This window comes from Photinus pyralis, unplaced genomic scaffold (genome assembly GCF_008802855.1).
Source record: "Photinus pyralis isolate 1611_PpyrPB1 unplaced genomic scaffold, Ppyr1.3 Ppyr1.4_LG1, whole genome shotgun sequence".
NCBI lineage: Eukaryota > Metazoa > Arthropoda > Insecta > Coleoptera > Lampyridae > Photinus > Photinus pyralis.
Genome location: NW_022170249.1, coordinates 61,763,746 through 61,782,106, shown reverse-complemented (window position 1 = coordinate 61,782,106; position 18,361 = coordinate 61,763,746). Strand labels below are relative to the sequence as shown.

General features: G+C 39.8%; 1 protein-coding gene across 1 annotated transcript; it reads right to left on the bottom strand.

The window, feature by feature from the left end:
• Positions 1-14,125: 14,125 nt before the first annotated feature.
• Positions 14,126-15,795, bottom strand: LOC116165367. Its single transcript, XM_031479751.1, has 2 exons — positions 15,564-15,795; positions 14,126-15,472 (listed from the first exon to the last, which is right to left on the bottom strand). The coding sequence occupies exon 2, from the start codon at positions 15,458-15,460 to the stop codon at positions 14,126-14,128; it is 1,335 nt and encodes a 444-aa protein (XP_031335611.1). The 5' UTR covers positions 15,461-15,472; positions 15,564-15,795.
• Between the last annotated feature and the right edge of the window lie 2,566 nt (positions 15,796-18,361).

Genomic DNA, 18,361 nt, shown 5'->3' with positions numbered 1-18,361 from the left:
GTGATGGTACAATCTCAAAGTCGAAAAAATCTAAGAAACAGAACTCAAAACTACCCCCTTTCACTCCTTTCCCTCCCTTGGTCCTTAATAAAAAAACAAAAAAAGATGTCATGGGGAAAGATCAAACAAAAACCTCAAAAAAATTGAGTTCAGACAGCTATAAAGATAATAAGTTGATATTACCTTTAATTGCAAATGATAACGACAAAGAACCCGAATATCTAGAACCGAGGGGGGATTATCACCCGACTTTGACTGTAGTTCCAAAGCCCAAAATTCTAGATTTCCCATTACCACCCATCCCTAATGAGTTGGCCAGCAACAAAAAATAATTTATAATAAACTGCTGTTTAACGGGGTATATAAGTAATTTTATTGTAGTGCATAAGCAAGCGAGGTAAGAGGTGATAATTAATGACGCAATATATGACAATGACTAAGTAATTACTAATTAACAATTAAATCAAGGAACTTCAACTTGGCAGCGAACACAAGTGGGTGGACAAAGCTTTACCTAAGACGGGTGTAACGTAAGCTTACTTTACAGCATCTTATTATAACTACTAACTCGTAGTTCAAGGGGGTAATAGTCGGTCTAACAAATAAAATGATGGAAGTGACCGGTAACTTGTTGACGCTTTTACAGTGGTAAGTATAGACCTGAAGAATTTAGTGAACGTAATTATGAAATTATACAAGATGGATGAAATGATAGTGATGTGCAATCCCTCTCTTACTCTTACCCCTGCTCAGAGATTATATTTACACGTATTCCGGTGAGTACATAAATGGTTCTTCAAAGTGTGTAAAGCTATTTTTTTTCCCAGAGCTGGAACCAGCGATGGTATCGATGAATACGGAATAGGTAAATGTTGACAGGGAAGATGTTCGGGTCTTAACGATAAACAAAACGGGTATGCGAATCTGGTTACTAAATTTGTCTTAAAACTGGTAGCGTAAAACTTGGATCAAAAGCCAGAAGGATCTGGCTTTTGCTCTTAAGTAAACTAAATAATTGTACTAATATTATGATGTATAGTTACAACGGCTGTATCATCCAAAGCTACCAACTGAATCTTCTAAATCCCAAAATAATGAGAATTTTCAAGGGCTATACTAACAACACTACTAAAGAGTAACCGACTTGGTAAGGGCTTGTCGAGCGACTAGCTCCTTACTCGCTGAAGCAGCTCCATCCTCTTTGCCTAAGGCAAAGACAAAGAAAGCTGCCCCTGCCACTTCGGATGCCTCCAAAGGGAAGCCCAAAGCGGCTGCTGCCGCGGGGGGGGAAGGGGAGTGCTGCTGTGAACCCTAAAAAGGCGTCACAGAAGGACAGTCCTCCTTCAACTCTCGCAGCAGCTGCGGCGGTACCAAAAACTCCGGCGGTCGATCCACTTCGGGTTGCTCAAGAAAAATTCCTGAGCAAATGTCTTCGCTCTTACAAGTCGCTATTTAGCGACGAGGAAAAGACGAAGAACAAAGACGATAGGAGATTACTCCTTCGTTCCCAAGTGGATGAGGTCTGGATCAAGACAGAGGTAGCTAAGCTATCTCTCGAAAAGATTCAGTCTCTAGATCGCTCCATTCCACCGCTGATCCTCCTAGGTGCAATGGATCCTGCCGTTTTCGACAGAATCTGGCACCTTGAAGTAACTGCGGAGGAGTGGTTGGAGAAGGCGCGCGCGGCCTATAATGCCTCGGCAACGGTCGCGTCACGTGCTCGCAAAGAGCGGGCGGAGAGACATTGGATAGTGTGTTCCGATGCTGTAGATGGTACTCTCCTGACTTCCAACCATTTGCTGAAAGCATCAACAATAATTAGAAATTGTTGACCACAGAATGGTCCTGCGTGATCTATATGGACTCGGCTCCAGGGAACTTCGCTCCACTCCCACGGATGTATTGACGCTCGGGCCGGCAACTTTTGCTGTTGTTGGCACTCTTCACAGTGCCGGACTGCGTTTTCAATAGCTTGGTCCATGGATGGCCACCACACGTACGACCTGGCCAATGACTTCATTCTTACCATCCCGATGTGAGCACCATGGAGGATTCCCAGAACTCTCTCTCGGATTTTTGGTGGAATTACCACTCGGGTACCCCATAGTATGCAGTTTTTGTAGGTGGACAATTCGTCTCTCCTAGCCTTGAACGGTCGTACCTGCTCTTCCTCCAGCCCATCCTCCAAGTTATGGGGCCAACCATTTTGTATAAAGTCTCGAATTCGGCTCATAACCGGGTCTCGTCCTGTCAACTCTGCCACCCTCTCGGCGTTCAGTGGTGTCTCTGGCATATTTTCCAGCATGAATACCTCGCCCATGCGTTCGTAACTCGCGTACTCAGTTTCTGCCGCGTCCGCTGGCAAGCGACTCAGAGCATCCGCATGGCTGATGTCCTTCCCTGGCTTATGTATCAGCTTGTAGTCATAATTACTCAGGAATAATGCCCAGCGAACTAGTCTCGGCGAAGACATCTGCGGTACTGGTTTATTTTCTCCTAAAATTCCTAAGAGCGGTTTGTGGTCCGTTACAATTTCGAAATGTCGCCCATAACAGTAATTATGGAATTTCTTAACACCCACCACTATCGCTAACGCTTCCTTGTCCAATTGACTGTACCGGCGCTCTGCTTGGCTAAGAGTTTTTGAATGGAACGCAATGGGTGCTTCTCTGCCATCACTATCTACATGGCTCAGCACCACCCCCACGGCCCAAGGAGACGCGTCACATGTGAGTACCAACTCTTTCCTGGCGTCGTAGTGTACTAACAGTTGGTCAGAAGAAAGCAACTCTTTGACGGCTTCAAAGGTTCTTTGGTTTTCTGTAGTCCAATTCCACGGAACTTTGTTGTCCAACAGACGATGGAGACTCTCAGCAAAATTCGCTTTATTCTTTAAAAAGGCGTGGTAAAAATTTAGCAATCCAAGAAATGATTGCAATTCCCTTTTACACGTCGGTGTTGGCGCATGTTTGATGTTGCGGACTTTATCAGCGATTGGGCGCACCCCCTCTTCACTTATATAAAACCCCAAAAATTCGATGCCCTTTGTTCTAAAAACACATTTACTTCTTTTTAGTTTTAGCCCATCCTCTGAGAACCGGCGTAAAATTTCCGTAATGCGTTCTAGCAACTCCTGGTCGTTTCCTGCTGCTACCAATATATCATCGTAGTACGGAAAACATCCCGGTATACCAGCCAAACGGTCGTTGATGAATCGTTGGAATATTTGCGGTGCCACTTTAATTCCAAAACACAGCCTGCGTACCATATATGTGCCCCTTTGGGTGATTATCGTCTGCAACTTTGCTGATTCGTCGTCCACCTTCAGCTGCTGATATGCTTGCGCCATATCCAATTTCGCGAAGACCTTTGCCCCGTTCAAAGCGGCAATTATTTCTTGTGTGGTCGGCATTGGGTACGGGTCATCCTGGAGTGCCTTATTAAGTGTACATTTATAGTCTGCGCAGATACGAATCGACCCATCGGATTTCACCACCGGTACGATTGGAGTAGTCCATGTAGGATTCTCGCACGGTTCCAGAATACCCTGTCTGATCAGTTTTTCGACTTCCGCTTCGATTTTGGGTCGAAGCGCGAAAGCTACATTACGCGCCTTTAATCGAATTGGCCGCACTGTAGAATCAATTTCTAATTTGACCGGTTTTCCACGAAAATTCCCAAGGTTATTATCGAACACGTCGCTAAATTGTTGCAGCACCCGCTCAATATTTGTATCGACCGTAGCTACCGCGTTCATCGACAGCTTAATTCCCAAAGCCTCAAACCAATTTCGCCCCAACAGACTAATGTTATCGCCCTTCGTCACGACTAAAGGTAACGTTTTCGAATGTTTATTAAACGATACGCGCACCTCACATTCGCCCAGAATTGCAATGTCCTTTTTCTGCCAGTCTCTCAACGATAACTGAATGTTATTTAATCGCGGTGTATCCCCCGCAAATAGTCTTTCGAAACACGATTGTGCCATAACCGTAAAGCTCGCACCCGAATCAATTTCAAATTCGCATTGTCTATCATTCACCGAAAGTAAAACCCGGTATGGTGCCTCCCCGCGCCCGACATTATGGAGACCAAAATAATAATAATCGTCCTCACCATCGTCACTGTTAGTTGGCGGTTCCGATTTCACTTGGTGCTGACCGGTTTTATGGTCTCTTTCGTTAGATCTACCCCGAGAAGAATTCTGTGCCGCACTTACCCTTTTCCCTTCGTTCGCTTTATTACCATTCCCACGATTCCTTCTGGACAGGCACGCACGCTCAATGTGGCCCTTCTTCGAACAGAATCTGCAGTCCGCGTCCTTCCAACGACACGCAGTTGGATCGTGGTTAGCTGTGCACCTCCAACATTTCATTGGAGTCGACTCCTTGTGTACCTCAGTTTTATTTATTTCAGACTGTCCGGGCACCTTACGGAGCTCCACCACCTGGCTAGCTGCATTTTCGGTTGCCGTAGCTGTGTCGAATGCCATCTGGAAAGTAAGATTCGGCTCTGATAGTAAACGACGTTGAAGGGCTTCGTTGCGCGCACCACACACGATACGATCCCGAATTTGTCTTTCTAGTTCCACCCCGTAATTGCACAACCCGCCTAGTTCCACCCCGTAATTGCACAACCCGCCAATTTTTCGGAGTTCGGCGACCCACGCAGAAACAGTTTCACAGTATGGTAATATTTCTTTGAAACTTTATTTTACTTATTTAACTCCTCTCTTTTTCTGGACGTGGACGTGCTTCAATACTCTGGAAAGAAGTTTATTTCCCATTTTTATGCAGAGGATCGTTGTTTTAGTTCAATTAATGCTCGGCCGGAGTTAATTAAGAAACTTAAGTCTGGGAAAATCGAATCCGTAATTAGTGTAAATTTTAAATGTAATAAATTTGTCTTGTTATTGTTAAATTCGTGGAAGTTAGCAGAGTGCACGCGCTTTGCACAAGTGTTACTTTAGATAAGGAAACTTTTAGTTGTTTAAGAGCGAATTTCATAGGAATTTTGGCGTGTTAAAACTCGTAAAAGTGCCAGTCTAAGTTGATTTACGATCGGTAATAGTTTTATTTATGCAATTATGTTATTGGTCCGCGGAGTCGACCGTTAAGTTTTATCGGCTCCGAAATTCAAATTTTACGTGGAAAAGCGTCGCAACGAGATTTGGCGATGGGTGGCGTATAAATGGGTTTGAACAGCGCCAGTTTATTCGTCGTTTATTGTTATTTGAAAGTCCGGGAACGTTTGGATTACGCCGTCATCGAGGAGTTTAAGAAGGTCTTTGGAAGGAGTTTGTTGAAGGGAAAGGAGCGGTACAATAACGCCATTTTAGCAGCGAGATTTCGTTTTCATTGGATTTTACATTGTCTGGACATGGCGGAACGTTTGTTTAACGCCAGCATCGCCGAGGAGCTGTTGGAGTAGCTGTACAGGTGTCAGCACATACCTGGGGCTGTGTTTATGTGCATCGGTCGTTTGTGCATTTGTAAAAAGGATTAGTTTGTACACAGATCGTGAGTACTGTCATTTTTTTTTAATTTAATTGTAAGAATCGCCGTCTTAGACGGTTTTGTGTTTCAATTCGTGTAAGTTATTATTTTCAGATTTTGTGCATTTAGCTTTGTAAATTTTATTGTCATTTATTATTTGTGTGTCAAAGTAAAGGTCAAGGATTCTCAAATTTAAGTTTTCTTTTTTTATTCCGAGTGTGAAACGAGTTTGGTAACTTAAAAAGGTTTGGATCATCGGTGGGACTTAAATTTAATTCCAGAAGTCAGTTAACAAGGGATTATTTTATTTGGAATTTAAGGGAGGTATTAGCCACCGACCTGGCGAGGTTGCTACCCCTTGTCCGGACGAAAAAAAGGGTAGTCGGACTCATTTTACGGACCCTGAGATTTGTGTTTTAAAGAGTTTTATTGAGATTGAGCTAGCAAGGGTAAGTTGTGTGGGTAGTTTCAGTGTGTTAGGAAGTTTTCACTATATATATATATATATATATATATATATATATATATATATATATAATTAGAATTTGAAACGGGGGTACACGATTGGTTAAGGCACGCACGACAACGAAAAGAGAGAGAAGCAGAAGAAAAGAAGAAAAAGAGTTACCGGGGTGATTAGGGACAGAAGCGCATTTTTACAAATTTGGCGCGATTACGTCGATATAGCGATATAGTAGGTTCCTTTGTTTGGATTGATGGACATTTACACTGCCAGATGTCAGTAGCATGTGAATCAACAGTTAGTAGTGAATTTTTTGTCGGTTGAATGTTGTTCTTAGGGCCTTGAAAAGTAAGTACGAAATAGGAGTTTTTTAATAATATAACAATTGTCTCATGTCCTAATGGTTTGGATCACATTAGGATCATGACAATAATTTACTTTCGATTACTCATTATATCTTGTTTGGGGAAAAGGCTGCTCTACGATTTTTTTTAGACGCTCCTCTTGGGGTGAATCGGGACATGCCGCGTACGTATAAAAAATCACAATCAGAATTAACAACTTCGATACCTGCAGGAAGGGCTCAATCACTTCAGGAACCGAAGGATGACCTTGAGAGAAGCAGCGGAGGTACATGGAATACCGAAATCCACCTTTCACCATTTAAGGGTTTGCAAAAGACCGTTGGAAGCCAAACCGAACTTTCTGCAGCAGAGGAAATCAGCCTCAGAGACACTATTTTATGTGCTTCAGAGTGGGGATATCCATTTGAGGGGATGGACATCAGGTATTTAGTTAAAGGTTACCTGGACCGGCCAGGACACCTATCCTCCAAATTTGAAGACAATTTTCCCGCAGGATTTTTGAAACTGCATAAAGATATTCTAACTGAGAGATTGGCAGAAAATATAAAAAGATCTCGAACTGCCGTTTGCCCTGAAACCATCAACGATTATTTTGATCAACTGCAAACCAGTTTAAATGGAGTGTGTTTTGAAAAGAATTTAATCTTGTTTTTGTTTCATTTGATTTATTTTTGTTTTTGTACTAAGTTACCATTACCAAGTTATTCATGTTTGATATAGAATTAAGGTTTTGTTACCATTCTGTTTGTTTATTGAATAAAATAGATAATTTTTTCCATTAAATATTTTTGAAAACACATTTTCTACCCCGAGACACCCCATATATGCGGTGATTTGGCATTTACATGTAAAATAAGCGAGTGTCCCTATTCACCCCCGAAGACGGGCGGTGAGTCGGGTCAAGCTTAAAAAATAAAAAATTCTGGTCGTAATATATGCTATTTCTTTAATGGATTCTAAAGGTTATATACCACAGGCCTATGAGTAAAAAATCAAGTATATATTGACCTTTATGCGCCCCACAAGGCGACAACATTATTACAAGTGGGATATATCTCGAGAACGTCTGGAAATCGTGAAATTTTTTTTCGCTTTTGCTGTATTAATAATAATAATAATAATTTATTGTCTCTGATCAACGTTATTGACATAGACATGGTCACAATGAAAGTTTGGTATAAAAAACACACATATACATAAAAATTACAAAAGAACAAAATATAAATATTATATCACATATTCTATCACATGTACATGTCAGTTGCCTTGTAAAAACATTGGTCCATTAGGTAGTTTTTAAGTGCAGCTTTAAATTTATTTTTATTTTTAATTTTTGTAATATCGGAAGGAAGTGCATTAAATGCCTTTACACAATTGTATAATGGACTTCTTTCATATTTGGCTGTAAAATGGACTGGAACGGTCAACACTTGAGAGTTTCGGGTGGAGTAAGTGTGATTGTCACCTAGTGGAAGAAAATAGTTCTCGTGTCTATTTGCAAACATACATAATTTGTAAATGTAAATACTCGGGAATGTCAGAATACGATTCTTGATGAAGGTATCTTTATGTGATGTTTTAGGCTTTACATCATAAATTAATCGTATCAGCCTTTTTTGTAATATAAAAACTCTATTTCTCTCCACCGCGGCACCCCACACCATGGCATTGTATGATAGGTGCGGATATGCAAGGGCATAGTACACAGTCCGTAAAGCGTTTTTATCAACACATGATTTTAGCTTAAGTAATATATAATATGCTTGACTCAGTTTTTTGCAGACATGAGCAATGTGATGAGTCCATGATAGATCGTCGTCAATAAGGGTACCTAAAAACTTGGTATACAAGCTAACGTTAGGAGTGGAAGACATAATTTCCTGCTTGGATTTACCAAAATACATACAAACAGTTTTGTTAGTATTTAGCACTAATTGATTCGAGTTACACCAGTTTTTAAATTGTTCATTTGCAGTTTGAACTGTTAGCTTTAAATCCAAGAGGGAGTCTCTTGCTACCACAATGGTTGTGTCGTCAGCATAACTAATGATTTTACCACTGTGATTGCGAGAACGAAAAGAAAAGAAGATGGCGACAACGAGGACGCGTATGTGGAAGAGTTGGGACAAGTGACGGGATCGCGAGGGGAAAAGAGTATAAATACTGTATTCCCAGATTCCAGTAACCCTGACTTACACAATTGATGATCCAGTAAATGGCGACTATGACCCAGCTACTATCAGTAATGGCGAATAACCAAGCACACGCACAAGCATTACATCATACGGGACCAAGGGACAACGTTTACCATATTATGCCCGATTTAAACAAAACGATTGGAGACTTCGGGGGTAGCTGTGGGATGCAAGCTGAGGAATGGATTGACACAATAAATAGCTTTATTACACAAATGGCCGGAAGAATTTAAGTTAGAAACCGCTAGAATACATCTATACGGTGGAGCCCGTGATTGGCATCGGACGAGACGGGCGCAGATTAAGAACTGGTCAGATTTTGAGGAAAAATTGCGACAATAATGGTATTGGTATTCATTTTGTGTAATCAGTATTGACGAAATTGCATTGATCATTTGTTTCTTTTATATGTCATTCACATTTCCCATTTTTGTTCAAAAAACTGTATGCCACTTTTTCATATTTTTGTAATATTAATCCTTGATATTTTGTTATATATAGAACTGAACCATGCACAAATCATTCCTATTATGTCTGAACGACATAGAAAAAGGTCACTTCAACGAAATAGGGAACATAGTTATACACATATTCAAATACCTAATAAACAACTATCAAGTCTTGAAAAGCGCTTGGGAGAAATTATGAAACCATCCGTTTCATTAGATACTGTACCTCAAAAACAATGTGATGTTGCAAAAAGTTCTGCAAATAACATCTCTTAATAATTTAACAGATGATGATGATGATGACATAATAAACAATTCAATTGGGAAGTTGATGGCCCATCTAACAATTCTACATCTACCATAGATTTTTCTATCAATGTTCATAAGGCAAATTTTTCTCAACTCCGATGTTGGGCAATTGAAAATAATATTACGCATAGTGCATTGTCAAAACTTTTGTGTATTTTGAAGGCTGAAGGTATAAATTACATTCCGTTGGATGCAAAAACCTTTTTTGGAAATGCCTCAGTATGTTCCAATGAAAAATTTATCAGGGGGAGGGAGTTATTGTCACATTGGTTTTCACAAAGGTATACTATGGTCACTCGATAGGTACCTATTACAAAAGTGTTGAAATTGGAATGGTCAGTCAATTACCTTTAGACTGCATGCACTTGGTTTCTTTGGGTGTAACTAAACGATTACTTCCATCGGGAATTTTAGAAAAAATCAATGCGGAGTTTCTAAATTTAAAAAATTTGATACTTTTTGAGTTTGCAAGAAAGCCTAGATCATTATTAGAAGTGGATTATTGGAAAGCAACTGAGTTTCGGCAACTTCTCCTATATACAGGACTGTTTATTTTTAAAGATTTTTTAAAGGAAGATAAATACTTTCATTTTTTATCTCTTTCATGTGCAATAAGAATATTATGTACTAAAAATACCAACTAACAAGACTTATCCTATGCTGAACAGTTACTAAGATACTTTGTGGACGTTTATGATAAACTATATGGGCCCCAATATATAACGCACAACGTGCATAATTTAATTCACCTTCCAAATGATGTTAGGAATATAGGAAGTTCATTGCTTTCAAGTTTGAAAGTTTTATGTATACTATACTTCAAAAATTCACAATTTTATAATTCCCATGCGAGATGAAATATTATGTTATGCTCCTCTTAATTAGTGTTTCTTATTTTTCTCCTTCTTTTTAGCCTTAGCAATAGCTTCCTTGACCACCAGAGGGCTATTTTCTAATTTTTGAGCACGGCTCCCTAACAGGGAAACAAACATTTCACCAGCTCTTACCAAGCTAGTCTCTCCGTGAGCAACCGCAGCCATGGTTCGGGCTATTAATTCCTTTTGTTTAGGTTTGTTTTTGTACCCCTTTTATTCCGTGTCCTTGACCACGTTACAAAGTGTAAGGTAAAGGTTTCCTTTTTAGTTGTAAGTATTTCGAATTCGTTAAAATTAACATTACAGCGAATTTCTATTCTTCTTCTTTCAGAATCCCAGAGTTTGTAGTTTGATGAATTACCATCATAGCCAACTAGCATTAATTTTCAGGATTTCGGATCAAATTTAGTACGGAATTGGTTTGGTATGGCCATACACGCTGTACTTCCAAAAGTTCTGAGATGTTTTAATTGCGGTTTGCGGCCAAACCACTTTTCATAGGAGGTCATGTCTGCTACTTGACTATTGGCTGTTCTATAGAGGATATAAACGGCACAATTTACGGCTTCTGACCACAGTTCCTGAGTAACGTTTTTATTTATGGGCATCATACTTCTGGCACATTCGCATATTGTCCTTATCTCACGTTCTGAACGATCGTTTTGCTCATGAGTGTAAGCAGCGTAATCCCAAACTTCCAGAGTTGAAAGTTGGTACCTTCGAATTTCGGAATGCTGGACGTATCAATTTTTATAGAACTAACCGACAGTTTCACCTTTTTTATTATTAATTATTTTATTATTAATCTGAAACGAAGGCAAAATGGCGAATCGCACACGACCTAAACGAGACGAAAAAACGGATGCCGATTTTGTTATTTTACCTCGCCGTGTTCTGGGCCAATAACCTGTTGAGGTTATTAATTAAACCTCGCTGTTAAGTAGTTATTAATTGATACATTTATTATAAACTTTATTTGTAAAGGAAATCTGACATAACCATAAAAACTCGCGACGCAACAACGTGTTAACTATTCTGCTAACTATAGAACAGAATGTTGAAGGTCAAACAAATACAGGATGTTTGTTTTATTTTTTTTTTATTTTATTTTATTAGCCCTCTCTTGTTTTGGGCCCTCAACAGGCATGCGCCCAATTACAGAGTGACCCGCATAATGCTATTTAGAGGTGCCTCTGCAGAAGGTCTTAAGATGGTCTATACTACTCCGGTATTTACCTTACGAATTAGGAAAACTGCAGGAAAACCTAATTCGGAGTAGCCGGTAGAATGCTCGGAACTGGCCTAAGGTAATTTCCATCTCCGCCACAGATGAAAAATTCACCTCAACCCAGGTTCGAACACCCGACCTTCGGATTTATAACCCAATGCTCTTACCACTGAGCCATAAATCCTTGCAAAGTAACACGCAAAATATTACATATTTCAACATTCTAATCAAAGGAAACCAAATTAAAAACATTCAAAAGTGTGACCTATACCCTCCTATGTTACAAATATACACAGTAGAGTTCAATTTCAATTTGGACAATGAAGAAACGTTCACTTATCAACATATCAGCGCCAAATGCATCAGAATACCCTCACATGATGGAAATTTTTTTTCATTATGCCTATTACATCATCTCTAGCATTAATTAACGTAACTGCTATCAAAATCAATGAAAATGTAGTAGTACCGTATACCGTATACACCGTATTTATGTTTCAGCACAACAGTTTTGCACTGGTGTACGAACTACCTGTAACTAACAAAGGTGTGCAGTATACAATTGTACTAAAAAAATGGTTACATGAAAGGGAAAATACAATGTATCTCAGCTACCCAGGAGCTAAGGAATACAATAAGGCATTACGTCTTAAAAAAAATCAGGATAAACTATGGAGTCTCTTGCAGTTGCAGTAGTCGGCTACTATGTTAAAACTGTTAGTCATGAACTCAAAAAATAGTTTATTTTTTAATAATAATAATATTTATATTAATAATAATGCTTTATTTGCGATTTATATACTAGTATTTGCACACGTCCGGTATAAGTACATAAAAATACAATAAAAGAAGAAGAAATGTTCTTAGTGGGAAAACAAAACTTAGGGTAACCTTTCAAGAAAATGTGTATGAAAAATGTAAAGAAATTCAGTTTTTGGAATGTTGTTCGGTTTTAACAAAAATTATTGGGCATTATTGTACTGTAAGAGGTTATACAATTTTGAAAAGGCAAGAAAATATAAAAAACATTTTGCTAGTTCCACTAGCAAAATATTGTAAATAGTTGTAAATAATTAAATATTTTTTATTCTTTAAATAAGTATATAGTCGACTCTTGCTTTTTTTTTCAAGGTTCAAATTGAGAACGAGAATTGACTGTAATTTATTTATGGACTTGTGTAGGTATTAAACGTTTCGGGACAGTATGTTCCAGCCGTCATAAATATGTAATTTATATCTACAAATAAAACTGATTTATTCCTAAACAGAGCTGGGGAGTATTTGATTACTTTTATCAGTAGGTACTAGGTAGTAACCATAAGTAATTGATTACATGTTAGACCCAGTAATTGTAACTTTACTTTTATTTTTTCCTTGTAATGAGAGCTCCCGGTTTAGTAGTAATTTTAAAAAGATCAATCATTTAAATACATTGTAACTTTATAGTAAATTGAATTTCCCGCTAAACTTTTAGAACCAAAATGGCGGACGATTATGCTCCCTTTATTAAGCGCCTTAAGCAGGCCTTCCACGTGCATTCATTTCATCGAACTTGGAGTGTACACTCCTGCAAACAGACCAAGTTCGAACGTGGAAGGGGTCATCGAGCAAAGTTTGCATTGTTCTTGGTGCGGGGCGAAGAGTTTTGCCAATCCTAAATTCTTGGCGCGTGCACAATCGTACCGACCGCTACAATTTTGCAGAGTTCAACTCAGACCCAACATGTCGCGAAATTTGTCGCAAGAGTTTGTGAGCGAATCTTTTTTAATCGACTTTTCTATCAAATTTAGTAAGTATTCGAATGTATTTGAATCCATTCAATAATAATTGACATAATTCGAAGAACCGTTATTTATTTCCTTCAATAGTCACAAATGATTGAAATTCGTACCTTTTCAAGTACCACGGTTTCATCCAGTAGTTTATTTCTATTTTCTCATATTCAGGTTTCTTTCCTCTGTTCGACATCCTTTGGCTTCGAAAAGTAAATCAAAACTAATCATTCCGCGCCTGTATTTGTTCGCTAAGTTTGTACGAACCATGTACGAACGTGGAAGGGTGTTTAAACATTGCGTTCTACGTTCAAAGACATGTAGTCCAGTCAAATTATCATAATACGTTGCATCAGATATGTCATCTCTAATTTTTCTTTTAAATTGTTAGGATGAATATGGATGTCAAAAATCCAAGTTTTCGACATCTAAAGACCTGTGCGAGCAACGCAGGACTCGAAAATACGCCATTTTTTTCTATTATTTTTAGGTTTTGGTTAGTTTTAGTTCTGAAGGACAGATTTTAAAGCAATTACTGTCGTATACTTGTCTAAACGAGACAAAATTTGTGACAATTCAAGCCCTTAACCGGCTCTGTAAGTGTAAGTAGTTTTGGAGATACAGCGTTTCAAGTGTAAGTGTACAAGTCAAGCTCAGAAAGTCCCTGACAGGGCGTGTCCGAGGGCGCTAGAAATTTAGGCCGTACATTCTGATGCAAAATTTGATTCTTTCGTAAATATAAATAAGTAGGCCACGCGCTATATGAGTTGCATAACATCAAGGGGAAACATTAAAATCATTTATTTATACTTGGATTTACAAAAACGTAAACACATTTAAAATTGTTAGATTTTCAAACCAATTTTGAATTCTGATGCATTTCATGTGTGTAAATATGGACAGTTATTGAAACAATCATATTGAAATTAATAACACTTACATTGACTAAATTAACACACAACCTTTAACTTTTATCATTCATTATCATCTCTTGACAACTCATCCTCATCAGAACTCCCGGTGTTCACAACAAATTCTACGCTCTCAATAAATTCCTCTGTTAAACAATCAGCTTCCCACATTTGTTCTGCAATATGTTTCACATGAATGCAATGCTTTTCCCATTCCTGTTGCGTAATTTCAGCACAAGCATTTTTTACCAATTGAACAATATTACTATTACTTTGCCCGACATTATTCATAGCTACTTTCCTCTTCATAGTACTCCAAATTAGCTCGATTGGATTAAGCTCACAGTGATATGGTGGCAATCGTACAACGGTGTGTTGATGTTGTTTGAGTAGTTCGTCTACATAATATGTCTTGCTGTGAGAAATGTTCTTTACTAACATTAACAACTCGGCCTTCCGCATGTCTTCTGTCGTACTAATGTTGTTTGCGTCTAACCAAGATCGTATCACTTCCTTACGATTATTCATTGTTGGCGGCTTATTTATTTGAACACTATGGTAGGGTGCGTTATCCATAACCACAATTGAGTTTGCTGGTAAATTTGGTATCAGCTGCTTCTCTAACCACTGCATAAAGTTAGTATGATTCATATCATCGTGATAATCCCCCGATTTACTGTGCGACTTAAATATCAACAAACCATCCTCTACAAATCCAGAATGACCACCAGCATGGACTATGATGTACCTCTGACCAGCCCTATTGGATTTATAAACTCCCGATACTTCATCTGATTGCCAGCATTTACTCACTCCATACGATGGGTGGATATAGGTTTCGTCCAAGTATATAACGGGTCTCTTGTCACCTTCACGTTGTTCATTTTCTCTTAATCTTCTTAAATAACGAGAACGCCATGCTACGATGTCACTTCTTTCCATTAACAACCTACGTTTGTCATGACACTTCTTGTACCGAAAACCAAGTTTCCACAATTGCTTGCGAAGAGTTTCCCTTCCACCCGTATAGTTGATCTTCTCTTGCATTTTTTCTACGAGCACATTCAAAGTTGGTACCTTACGTTCAACTGTATACATTTCTTGGACAGTTCTTCGTAAAATACACTGATCAGCTTCATCAAAATCGATCTTGTTTGTTGGCTCCACGTGACGTTTTTTCTTAGGAGATTTTAACTTGGAGGGCCCAGCTTCATCCGATTCTTTGCGAATTTGTTTTATAAAACTAACTGACTTCCCAACTGCAGCGGCAGCTAACTCGGTTGCCTTTTCTAAAGGAAAACTCCAACGACCTGCATCTTTTTGTCGATCAAAGAATTCGACCACTTTACGGATTATATTACGAGCTTCAGAGTGAACAAGTTTCCTCTCCAAACTCATGATTTAGGACTTCTGGAACAAGTTTTACCTCAATTAGCACTCTAAGATTCATGTAAGGTTAGGTACAGTTTTACATTTAAAAACACTTTAAGGGAATACATACCTTATCAGATCGTAGATCCAAGCTATATGCGTCTTGAAAAAGACGAGTTTGTATAAACTGGAGACGGAAAACGTAAAATAAAGCAAATACAAGAAGCAAATAACGTGAAGCGCAAACTGTCAGAACGGCATAATTAATAATTATGGCGCGGAATGTACCGCGTCGTTTCGCAGGCTTTCTATTGGCCAGCCTGAATTATTTCAAAATTAGTTCGCATATTTTCCGGGGCTTTTCTGAGCTTGGTGGCACTGTAAGTGTAAGTAGTTTTGGAGATACAGCGTTTCAAAAATTCGTAAATTCTTCAGTTTTAATCAAATTTGCCTTTTTTTCGCATAAAAACCTCATGAACATTTTTATCATTTTGTTCGTTTGGGGGGACTTTGTGGTGAGGAGTCCCCATAAATCCGCACAGAAAGAGCTAGAATGTTGATATCCTCTGGATCCCCAGTATCTCCCATGATAAGAAAGTTATCATCTTCTTCAGCAAGAGCCACTACCTGTTGCATGGATTCCGAAATCTGTGAATTTTTTCCTTTTGCCTGACCTTGCTCGACCATTCAAAAGGGACACCGAATATAGATCTGTGACAGTAGCAGAACGCTTACTCACAACACTATGGTTTTAATGAATAACGCATCATACAGGGTGATTCCTATAGTACCTGCCACCGTTTGGGAGCGTGTAGGTGGTGCGTAGGGGAGTATTTTGATATAGGACACTTGGGGTCGGAAATCTAAAATAAGGGTGCCAGAGCCAAATTTACCTTCTGGAATTTCGCGCCTGTAGGTAGGCAACCCAACCGGCCGGCGGTGCACACGGAGCGATCTCAGGCGGCGATGTGTGGCTGACACTTGATCAGAATTTTGTTTAAACCCACGAAATCCCGTCTGCAACGACGCGTATCAAGTGAATAAACACTATGGCACGTTTTACTAACACGGAATACGCGGACATGCACTTCATGTACGGATTGGCAAATGGTAACGCACGAGCTGCACGACGAGCGTACGCTGAGCGGTATCCAAACCGTCAGTTACCCTGCAGACAGGTCTTTCAAGAAGTTCACTTCCGACTGTGCGAGACAGGGCAATTGCAGGTAAGCTGACGGAGGCTTAACTTTACACACAGATTCGTGATGCACATCGATACTTGGGTCATTTAAGCACCCATTTCGAAAAGTTTGTTTGTTTACACCGACCTCCTCCTATTTCGCAGCCCACTAGCGCCCGTGATCGCGATCGCCCGTTGGTAAATGCCTTAGAGGAGGATGTGTTGGAACGTTTCGAGGCAAACCCGCGTACTAGCACTCGACTTGTAGCAGATCAGGTGGGTTGTAGTCAACACACAGTGTGGAACATCGCCAACAACAACAACTTACACCCCTATAAGTTTAAGAAAGTGCAAGAGTTACGGCCGGGTGACCATGAAAGGAGGCTGGAATTCTGCAACTTAGTCGTCCAGGAGGAAGAAGCTAATCCGAACTTTCTGAGGAGCGTGCTAGTTACTGACGAGAAAGGATTCTCAAGAGAGGGGACCTTCAATCCTCGTAACAGCCACTACTGGGCGGAGCACAATCCTCATGAAACGTTTACGCGAGGATACCAGGACAAGTTTTCTTTAAACGTTTGGGCTGGCATCCTGGGGGACAACCTACTGGGGCCTTACATCCTCCCTCCGCGTCTAAATGCCCATAATTACCTGATTTTCCTGCGCGAGGTGCTACCAGAACTTTTAATGGATGTTCCAGTGAACTTGTACTGGGACCACTGGTTCCAGCACGATGGGTGCCCTGCTCACTACGGGCGGCAGGTGAGGGAACACTTGGACCAAACCTATCCGGACAGATGGATCGGCCGTGGAGGTGCGGTGGAGTGGCCTGCCCGCTCGCCCGACATCACCCCATTAGATTTTTACTTGTGGGGTGTGATGGAAGCGCACGTCTACGAGACTCCCGTCGAATCCGAAGAGGACTTAATTGCGCGCGTCGTCATGGCCGGAGAGGCTGTTCGCCAGGACATAGGAGTCTTCACGCGAGTTCGAGGGGAGTGGTTGGCTAGATGTAGGAAGTGCATTGAGAACAACGGTGGCCACGTTGAACACTTGTAAACGTTATTGCTTTTGACTGTCGTTTTCCCTCCTTCCCTCCCATGTCGCTTCCTCGCGCTAACTCGCTCTGCATCGCTCCGCGCGAAACGTCGGTCGGTTGGGTTGCCTACATACAGGCGTGAAATTCCAGAAGATAAATTTGGTTCTGGCGCCCTTATTTTGGATTTCCGACCCCAAGTGTCCTATATGAAAAGACTTCCCCTAGGCACCCCCTATACGCTCCCAAACGGTGGCAGGTACTATAGGAATCACCCTGTATATAAAAATGGATATTTTTCCACTAAAAGACAAAAATCATATTTAATTTGCTTTCATTATCCGCAATTTTTAGCACTTCTTCAACAACAAGTTTATTACGACTCACGACTTACGACAATTCTTCGTGCATATTTTGTAAGTTTACTTTCTGCGAAGAAAAAACGCAAATTTTGATAACACTTTTAAAACTAATATTTACCAATAGTTGAAGCGCTGTATCTCGGAAACTATTAGACTTGCGGAGATTGTTAAGAGCTTAAATTGTCAGAAATATTGTCTAGTTCAAAAAAGTATGCGACAATAATTGCATTAAAATCGGTTCTTCAGGAGTAAAACTTACAAAAACCAAAAAATGGTAAGAAAAATGACATATTTTCAAGTGCTGTGTCGTTCAGGTCTTTCAATGTTGAAAACTTAGATTTTTCACATGCATA